The following is a 9970-nucleotide window of genomic DNA, read 5'->3' as shown; positions in this document are numbered from 1 at the left end:
GACGACGGCGCATGACACCGTCGGTTTCTGTGAATTGGGGGATTCTTCCAGCGGTTCAAAGTGACGAAGAGAGAATCAAGAAAGCGATCACAGGGACAAATCCGGGAGAGTTCGAGTTAACGCGGACTTTTCCAGAATGGCCTGACGTCCCTCTGAAGAAGCGCTATGGCAGCCCGAGCCGGACCCATGCCAGGTTGTTTTCGCCGAAGGGTGATGTGCCGAAACGAGAAACTCCAGCATATTGTTTTTTGAGAAAGTCAACGCACCGATGGAAGAAACTTCATCACCTCAGGATCCAAATCTGCCGTTCAAAAGATGAAACAAACGCCTCGTTCTAAGCACTGTTTCTCCGGGACAAGGTGTATACGACTCCATACTGTAACAAACGTAAAATTGAGGTACCTCTCATCTATGCATACACGCAGATACGTATATGTATATATATATATGTATGTGTATATATATGTATACATATATATGCATGCTTCTATTCATATTTGTAATTTAACAAGTGCGTCTGCGGAGGGGTGTGCCTACACACAGTGGATAAGTATCAAGATCCATCAACCCAGTCAGTTTCTGAAACGGATACTTGGTCAAACGAAGCCAGCGAATGGTGTTGTCCACGCTTGACTCGCGCGTTCTTCGCGTTGCCATTTGACATCAAGACTCAAAGAAAATACCACTGCTTATGCTGCAGAAGCACTCATGGATCTGTCTCTTTCTATATACATAAGTATATATATATATATATATATATATATATGATGCATACATCTGTGAATATATTCAGATGACTACACAAATATATATGTGTGAGTAACTGTGTGCAAATATATGCATATATACAGGTTACTATCTAGAAGCATTAACATCCAAAAGAAGGCGGATCCACTTCTCCTGTGTAGGACAACTGCCGCTTTTCTTTGGCCCGTGAAAAACATCGCTGCCCCCACCGCCCTCCGCTCAAAAGTAATTCCTGAAAACAAGGCCTGCATACCAGTGAGAAAGCTCGCGTCTTTTTCCCTGAAAAAGTCAAATAAAGATTACCGATGTTGCTCAGAGTTGCAACGCAGTGCCTCGACCCGAACAGATACCTCGTCTCCGCTGTCGTTACAAACAACCACGGCAAAACTCGCGTTGAAAAGCACCTTGAAAAAACGAATGACATGGCATTTTCGCCTTCAGTTCCCTTTTGAAATTCGTTCTGCATGTTTTCCTTTGTCTGGAAAAATCTCGGAAGAAATCTTTTGGAAAAAATACGAGACCTCGTCCTCCTCCATCCTCCCTCCCCCCACCGTGAACCTCAAGTCCCTACGCGCCCCGAACTTGCAGCCCTCTCCACTTTTCCTCGGCTTCTCTTATTATCTCTCTGTGACAGAAGCAAGAGAACCTCACTAGTTTTGCTTTTCCTCTTCCCTGTGCTTTGAACGAGCGAAGGCGTTTCTTGTCTCGCGACGAATCCCCCGGATCATTTCTCCAGCGGCTTCGCTACATGACCCGATTTGCCCTCGACTTCTCTCCGTCCTTTTTCCACCAGCAAAGCAGCAAGTTTCTTCCGGAGAAACAGCTGTCTTTGACATTCTCTCTGTTTCGTTTCCTCCGGAAACCTCATCACGAAACTCTCCATCTTCCTCGTTTGCTCGAGCCACGAGGCGCCACAGCGCCTGATCCAGCGCACCCAACTTCCCTTCTTCAAGTGAAAACGCACCATCAAGCTCTCTCAAGTCCACCACTGGCTCCTTCGTTTCACAGAGATGGGGAAGATGCTCTGGTAGATCTGTCTGCGCATTTGCGCGACATCCAAATTCTCTCTATCTTTCCCTTCCTCTTTATCTGAATGCCTCCCGCCCCAAAGGTCTGCCGCGTCTGAGGGCCTCTCCCCGTCGTCTCGCTGGATCTCCCTCAGCTTCTGCTGCAGCGCTGCGGTGTACGTACACCAGCCCCGCTGCTCTTCTTCGCAGCAGACAGCAAAAGCTCTCAAAACGACTTGCCATGCCTGTACCACTGAAGCAACTGGCAACTGGGCTGCCGCTAGGGCGCCGCGAACTTCTTCCCATTGTCGTCTCTTCTTCTCTTTTCCACTCTCGCTTGCGCGTTTCTTCGTCTCGCCAGGTCCCCGCAAAGCTGAGGACAGATGCCCCGCCGAGGAGGCGCAGGGTCCAAACGAGAACTCGCCGGCATTCGTACCCGAAAAGACGACGGTCTCCTCGGCAGTCTCTCTCCGTCTGTCAGACTCACCTCCCTCCCTCCCTTTCAGTGTTTTTCCCTCTCCCAAGGCCTCGGCGCGAGACTCGAATCGAGTGCTAGTCCAACTGCATGCAGTACTTCTCGTCGCTGTGCTTCTGCCCCACCGTGAGCTGAGTGCCTCCTCAGAATCCGCGAAGCTCGAAGAGGCCCAGCTCTGAGTGTCTCGGCGGAGCGTGCAGGGATTGTGCGAGAAGAACTTTTCTTGGCCTGCAGAGCAACTGGAGTTCTCGGGAAGCAGAGCTTCTCTGTCGAGCGGCTCGAGCTCCGGGCTCTGCGTGAGGAGAGCTACATCGTCTGCCGGGAGGTGGAGAGCGTCGCCTAGACGCGATTGAATGCAGACGACGCCTCGCCGCAAGTGAATCGAGGAAATGAAGAGCGAGAAGGTGGAAGTGAAAGTCGCAGTGAAATCCGCGGGCGCGTTGCTCATGAGCTGGAAGAGGCCGACCCCAGACTTCTTCAAAATCACTTTCGGCGAGTTCTGCTTCAGACACTCCACAATCTCGCATGCGTACTGGTACCGGAGAGCCTGGCGGCCTGAGAGGCACTCGACGTGGAAGCGTTTCAAGACGCGTCCGGGCGAAGATTGTCCGAATTCCTGAACGCGCACTGACCAACCTCCTGGCTCTACAACAAACAGAAGCTCGACGGCTGCCTTCCGAACAGGCTTTTTCTCTGTCTCCGTTGAAGCAGCGTCTCTGTCGGTCTCGCGTTCTCCCCCACTCGAGCACGCATGCGGCGCTCCAAGAGCGCCTGCGAGTTGTCGAGCCCCGCGACATGGGGAAGCAGACGGCCAGACGGAGACCGGACAAACGTCAAACTCGTCTTCGCCTCTCAGACACCCACCTGAAAGAGAGGGACTCAGCAGCGCAGACGACGGCTGTCTCTCGGCTGGCGTGTACAGGTCGCGCAGCTCCGAGCGAGCTTTGAAGGCGAAACAGAACTCGCCTTCTCGTGTAACCTCCACGAGGCCCCAGCAGGTTCGGAGTTTCAAGGCTCTCAAGGCCTGGGTGTCGAGCGGGCAGACGCACTCCGACTCCTCGACCGCGCGTTGCTCCACGCTCTGCAGTCTAGAAGAAACCGCAGACCTGCGAGGCTGGCGCGCCGTCGAGCTGCCGCATGCACCGCAGACAGCGCATCCCATTCTCGCTCCTTTAACGGTGGACTCGCCATTTGCTCCCCATGCCTCTTCTTCCTTGAGCGGCGACGGAGAGAGGAAAGCGAGAGACGACGCGCGAAGGGGAGAGAGAGAAAGGTCCTGGCGCAGGCCTGGGAGTGTCTCCTGGGACCGCACAGCTGGAGACACACACGCTGTCGCCGAGGCATCGGGGGAAGGAGAAAACGGAGCAGCGAATCTGGAAATCACGCTGGATGCGACAGTTTCATTCTCTCGCCCGTTTGCTTTTGCAGTTGATTTCGAGTTCACCCGAGTCGCCGACGGATCCTCTCGAGCAAAGGACAGAAGAGAAGAGTCAACGAACGGCGAGGCAGTGTCCAGGGAGGCCGACGAAGAGAGAAGAGGCGCGAGGCCCCGAGTCTCCGGCGAGCCTGAGAAACTCGAAAACAAGGCAGGAAGAGGAATATGCGAAGGGACTGCTCCGCCGCGCTTCGCTGTCGAACCTGGAGGTGGAGCACGAGAAAGACCTGCGAAGGCGACGCTCTTTTCTTCTGCTGACGGCGCCTTTCTCCCCTCCGACACAGAGGTCAAGAAAGACGCCTTTCCACTCACTTCATTCGAGTCCTTCACCCTGCATGCAAACGATTCTGAGCGCTGAGGGCAGTCCTCCGCGTACACACAAACCTCGCCCCCAACCATATTGAAATCGACCGAGGCGTCCCAAGTGCTCGGCGGAATTCGTTCCGGTGCAGCTGCTGGTAGAGGAGGATCGGGGGGACCAAGGGTCTCCTCGAACGGAGAGAAAAAAGGAGCGCTTCCTCCACACTCGTTCGACTCCGCCTTCTCGAATTGCTCGTCCTCGCGGCCTTCCTCGGACTCACTTGAGTTTCTCTTCTTCTCCAAAATCTCTCCCTCCCTCCCCTCCCCTCCAGCTCCTGGCTGCGGCGGCTTCTGCCCTCCAGGGTGTGGCGGCCCCCCGGAGGCCTGCAGCGAGAAGCTCGGAGCGCCAGGCTCTCCAGCATCGGCGCATGCAGCAACTTTCTCTGTGGCTAGCTGAGCTGCACTTCCTCCCCATTGCTCGAGGACCGTGACGCCTTCGGACCCGGAGAAGCTGAAAACGAGTGTGGAAGAGACCTCTGAAGCTGGAACAGCAGGCGTAGGTGGCGCCGTTGCTCGAGGCGCTGTGGGAGGAAAAGATGCATCTGCGGGCGCTGGGTTTGGACGAGAAGGTGCATGGATATCGTGAGCTGCTTCAAAAGCCAGGGAACTCTTTCGGGGAGGCTCCAGAGGCTGCTCGGTGAAGGCGGAATCGACTGAGCAACTTCGGCGCGCAGCGAGTCTGTCTCTCCTCGTGTTCCGGTCGACTAAGTTCGTGCAAAAACGGCCAACCAAATCATCGCCCTCACGAGGGAGAGCCAAAGGCAGATCGTCTCTCACTTCTCGCTTTCCCTCTCCCTCCAAGGAGACCCCAAGGTCTCGGTTCCTCGCCATGAGAGAAGCTGCGCATTCTCCTAGCCACCTTCCTCCGGCCGCGCGGCGAGACGCGTCGCTCTCTGCGTCCGAAGAGAGAAGCTCAGAGTGGAGCACGAAGCTCATGCATGCACCCGCGGGGCAATACTTGTCTGCCGCGTAGCGCAAGTCCTGTGATTCGACGCCTGTCGCGTTTTCTGGCTCCTGACTCGCGGCCCGGTGTACACGCGCCTCGGCCGCTGTCTCCTGGAAATCCTCGACGCTTTGCTCCGCCTTCGTCCAGTCTTCACAGCTGCTTGGAGAGCCTTCTGTGTCGACGCGGCTGCTGTCAGTCCCGCGCTCCTCTGGAGCCCCACCGGTTGGAGGCACAACCGTCGTCGCGTCGCTGTCGGCGCCGCGGCGCGACGGCCTTGTCCTTTGAGGTCCGGAGCCTGCACTCCCCACGGTCTCCTCAGTTGCAGATTTCCTCGCTTCCTTCTGCTCCGCAGCTCCCTCGTCTTTCCGGTTTCCTTCCCTGTTTTTGAATCCCTGACCACTGAGAAGCGAAGGCAGTCCTTCTGTGCATCCAGTGTCCCCTGGAAAACGCGCAAACTCTTTCAACACCCTTCGGTCCGGACTCGGCAATGTATCAGCGAAGCTCGGCGCGGAGGGCGGGAGATCTCTTCCACAGAGAGGCCTCGCAGTCTCGCCGTTCCCCGGCTCTGCATCCAGAGATAAAAAGGCCCGCTGATCTGCTCCTCCGTCCACCTCCGACTCTGAGGCGCCGTCTCTGTCCAGAGCAAGAGAGGAGAGAGAAAAAGCAAAGAGTGGGAGTGTTGCCTCTGCCTGGCGAAGCATTTCTGTTTCTTTTCGGTCTGTCGACCTTCCGACGACGACAATCGCGTCTCCTGCCTCACCGAGCATTTGTTTTCCTTCTTCCCCTCCTTTCTGTCTCTCGCGCTTGCCTCTTGTCTCCTGCGTCTCCTCTCGCTTTCTTCTTGGCTCTCGCGTTTCTGCTTCTCCGGACCTTGGCAATCGCGCCTCCTGAGGTGCCCCAGCTAGCGTTGCTGTCTCCTTCGAAAGACTCGAGGGGGTGGGGCCTTTTAGCTGCTCCGTTGCAGAGGCCGATCTGTCTGCTTTTTCAAGATTTCTTTCCAGCTCGAAGGCAGAGACTGAAGGCGTCTCGTTCGCACCGGCGCTAGCTGTGGGGGTGTCTTGCACACTGCTGCTTCTGTGGCTGCTGCAGGTCATCCCTATTTCTTCGTTTGAAGGGTCGTAGATGATTCGGGGCAGCAGCCGAGGAAGTCCACCTCGGGTCTCTGCTGGTCGCTCTTCCACGAGCTGGCTCTTCACAAACTCCCTCGGAGACGCAAGCGACGTCCAACGAGCGTCCCTCGGTTTCTCAAACGCCGTGTCTGGAGGAGAAGAAACATCCTGTCGAGTGTTTGAAATGCCAAGAGATGTTCCAGCAGACCCCAAGCGAGGCGTGGAACTGCGGGAGAATCTCCGTGACCCTGACGTGGGTGCATCGCCGCCCAGCGACGACATCCCGACACCAAAGCAGACTTCTTCTGTTTCTCCTGCGTTTTGAATCAAGTCCGAGACAAGCCGAGGCTCATGGTTCATCGTCTCCCCCTCCCTTCTCTCAGTTGAAACCGACTGCGCCGGTCGAGGTACAGAAGCAAGGCCTTTATCCACCTGGCCGACCTCTGCACCTTGCTCCTCGCCTGCCGCGATGCCGGAAGAGCGGCCGCTCTCCGCCGTCCAGAGGCGCCCCTCGCCACCTGCAGGCAACCCATGCGGTGCAAGCGGCGCAGGAGCCGAGGAGACGGAGGAGACAGCGCCTCTGTTTAACGCAGAGGCAGAAGGCCCCGCAAGCGGAGGGGGGATAGAAGGAAGTCTCAGAGGACCGGCGAGGCCGATCCCGTCTACCGTGAAGAGCGTGGTGGACGACTCACAGGTGAGGTCGTCTGAAAAGAGCGAAGGCGTTCCCGACAGGGTCCCGTTCCACGGACTGAAGCCGCTGCTGCACTTGGACTGTTCGTCGAGGAAGCTCAAGGAGCAATCGATCGTCCGGGGCACTGTGTGTAAAGCGCGAGGCCGAGAGAACTTCGCCTCTGGTCGCTGTTCTTGGAATGCATGTGCCGAGTTCGAGAGGCTGGGATCACCAGCTCGCAGCCTGTCTCCAGGCGCGAGGCCCGTGTGGCGCTGAGACTCCGTTTGACCCGCCTCACAGGCGCCGTCTTTCTCACCTCTGACCTCCAAGCTACACAAATCAACTGCAGTTCTATCCGCTTCAGACGAAGCCTGAACAAGACTCAGACTGCGACCTGGGTCGTCGTCAGCTTCCCCCCGCCTCGCGACACCATCCCAGCGGTTTCCGTCTACGGAGCCTCCGCAGTTTGGAGTATCGTGGGTGTCTACGGACCCCTCAGCCTTCACCTGCGAGGGCTGCTTCGCGTCAGCCACCGACTGGCGAGCGGCGCGGCGCGCTGAAGCCGCAGCTTTGCATGCATCCTTCGTGACGACGCCAGCCCAGGGAATGTGTTTGGTGCCGGTGCTGCTCTCGCTGCATGCGTCGCTAAGCCTTCGAGTGATCGCCGGGGAGGCCCTCCCACCAGACAGGAGCCGCCGGCGCGGAAGCCTGCGCGGAAAGGACTGGGACAGCCCCCTGATGTCTCTCTCTGTCTCTTCCACTGGATTCAACGCCTCGCGCCCGCGTCTCTGGCGAAGCCTGACGAACTGGCGGGTGTTGAGAGGCGCAGAGTCTCCCTTTCTCGGACATGCGACGATCCCCCGTCCGACCCACGGAGGCGCGAAATCCGTCACAGTCTGAACCGGGTCGAGACATCCATGGGGGCACAGAGAACGGTGGTGGAGATGGAGACCGGAGGCGTTTCGCAGAGAGTGAGGGAAACTGGAGAAGCTGCTTGCACTGTTGCTTCTACGGCGTCGAATGCGCCTGCGACTGTAGCCTGTCTCACAATGTTTTCTTCGCTCTTCACATGCGATGCCTCGCTTCAGAAGCTTTGTGCGGCCTCGAAAGCACCCACAGGCGGCTCCGGCGTCCCCACTGGCGATACGGTAGGCATGCTTTGGAGAGAAGACAAGCTCAGCAGCACAGGAGGCGTCACTGCAGCTGCTGGGGTCGTCTTCGCTGCGGCTGCTCTCGCTGGCGACACTCGAAGGCCCCCGTCTGTCCCTACCGAGTCCCGCAGGTCTCTCACGAAAAACTCGGCGACAGCGCCAAGGCAACAGTGAATGGTGCTTTCTCGCGTCGCGCGTCTGGCAGCGACAAAGCCGGTTTGGACAGTCGGACGCGAAGAGCCAGCTGCTGTGGACACAGGGATGTACCGGGGACTCGTGGAGTCCGAGAGACGAACTGCATGCGCTCATGTGAGAGTGCGGATTGCACGGCCCGGAGAAGGCGAGGGTTGGCGGGAGAGTGTTCAAGGCGCCAGAAAACGCATCGGAAAAAGTACTCGCTGAAGGCGGCCTCGGGAGTCTGTACACCCCACAGGGCAGGGAAGAAGCGGCCCAGCCACAGGGACGGTCATGCGTCGTCCTCCATGCGGCGCATTCGTTTGTTCCTGCCCCGGCAGACGATGTCTGCTGGTCGTCAGGTGCAGGTCGACAGAGGGAAGATGTCTCCTTCACATGAGTCCTCGGATTAGAGAGAACTTGAGCATCTTCATGCGTTCCGGTCTCCGCAGGCGCGTCTCGTGACGGTTGCGGAAGCGTCTTGGACGGCGCGAGTTCCAAAGTCTTTTCTTCTGATGGGGAGGAGGGATGGGTCTTTGGGCAGAGCTGCGTATTGAGCCGACTCCCATCTAACGCTTCTTTGGACGAAGAATCTGTTTTCGCACTCTCTTTCTCAGATTTTTGTGCGTCGTCTGGATTCGGGGGAGCATTTGACTCCGCTGGAGCCGACGCTTCGGGCCAGGAGTCGACCGTCTGAACAGGCACAGTGCTTCCCTGTGGCGTGAGGGGAGCCAACGGGGCATCGTTTTCTCCCCGGCTTTCCCCGGGAAGAGACGAATGCTCATGTTTCTCCTCTTCGGGCGCAGAGACGGAAGAACTCGCTGCGACCGTGTCTGCCGCTCTCGCAGCGGACAGAGGAGCTGTCGCGGCGAAAGACGCCCCTGGCACACTGAGACAGGCGCGCGGCATTCCTTCTCGAAAGGACGTTTTTCTGTATTCGGCACAGATTGCACGACTCACACGAGGTATTTAGGTCTATGATCACGCGCAAAAGACTAGAATGAAACATTCAGGTCACAGACGATTCGGCCGACACCAGACTCCCCTCGCATCTACTGTGCCACAACCTCCGACAAACTGTGCAGCTGCGACCAGCAGGAACGCTGAACGACGCAGACGCGACCTGCGGCGATCTGACGAATCTTGAATGTCAAACCTCGAGCTTGACACTCGAGCCTTTCCATCGGAGCCAGGAAGGACTCTTGAACTTCGCAAAGAAACCGCGATACAGCGATGCATTCGAGAAAAAATGCATGCGCACACACACCGAATACATGCCTGCATATGAATACTTTTTTTTGCTACGTAGCGGCGGGTTTCAGCGGCTGCTAATGTGCAGTTACACGAGTCGACACCTCTCAGGAAGTAACGCGGGAGAGGAACAGTCGGCGATGAAGGAGAGTGACAAGAGACTGCGTTCGGTTGGGAGGAACTGGCGGACGCCGGGACATATCTTGGCGTATTTGCAGGTTCCTGCCGGATGGAAGGGGCGAAAATCCAGCGGCGCTCTCTCGAAAGCAATCTTTGTAAAGAATCAAACACAGTGTTGCGCAAAACTTTTCCGCTTTTCCCAGACTCCACATGTCCAACCATCAGGACACCGACCTCAGACACGGGGGGTGGGAGAGGTGGTACCGCTGCCAGCCAGGAGGTCTGTCACAGACAAAAGAGTGCATTACGGAAAAACCAGTCGAGCTACAGGGGAGAAAAATCACGCAAGCAAACAGCTCCTGGCGAAGAGTTCTTGCTGGAAAAAAGGCTTTGGTACAGCCACGTGAAGGTACAGAAAACTGCTGTTTCCAGCATGTCTAGTCAACCTGCAGCAGCAGCTGTCGCTGCACACATGCGCATGCGAAAAAACTCGACACGGAGTCTCGGAAGGAGAACCCCGTTTTC

The 9970-nt window shown here is 57.1% G+C and overlaps 1 protein-coding gene across 1 annotated transcript; it reads right to left on the bottom strand.

The window, feature by feature from the left end:
- Positions 1-885: 885 nt before the first annotated feature.
- TGME49_277560 (hypothetical protein) lies at positions 886-9601 on the bottom strand. Its single transcript, XM_002370430.2, has one exon. It carries the CDS (start codon positions 8981-8983, stop codon positions 1724-1726), a length of 7260 nt encoding a protein of 2419 aa, XP_002370471.1. The 5' UTR covers positions 8984-9601; the 3' UTR covers positions 886-1723.
- Positions 9602-9970: the final 369 nt, after the last annotated feature.

The sequence above is a fragment of the Toxoplasma gondii genome, chromosome XII, assembly GCF_000006565.2.
Source record: "Toxoplasma gondii ME49 chromosome XII, whole genome shotgun sequence".
Taxonomy (NCBI): Eukaryota; Apicomplexa; class Conoidasida; order Eucoccidiorida; family Sarcocystidae; genus Toxoplasma; species Toxoplasma gondii.
This window is presented reverse-complemented; position numbering and strand designations above follow the sequence as displayed.

What these genes read in the sequence shown, in the direction of transcription:
- TGME49_277560 (XM_002370430.2), bottom strand. Translation starts at nt 8,983, where the DNA reads ATGCCGCGCGCCTGTCTCAGTGTGCCAGGGGCGTCTTTCGCCGCGACA.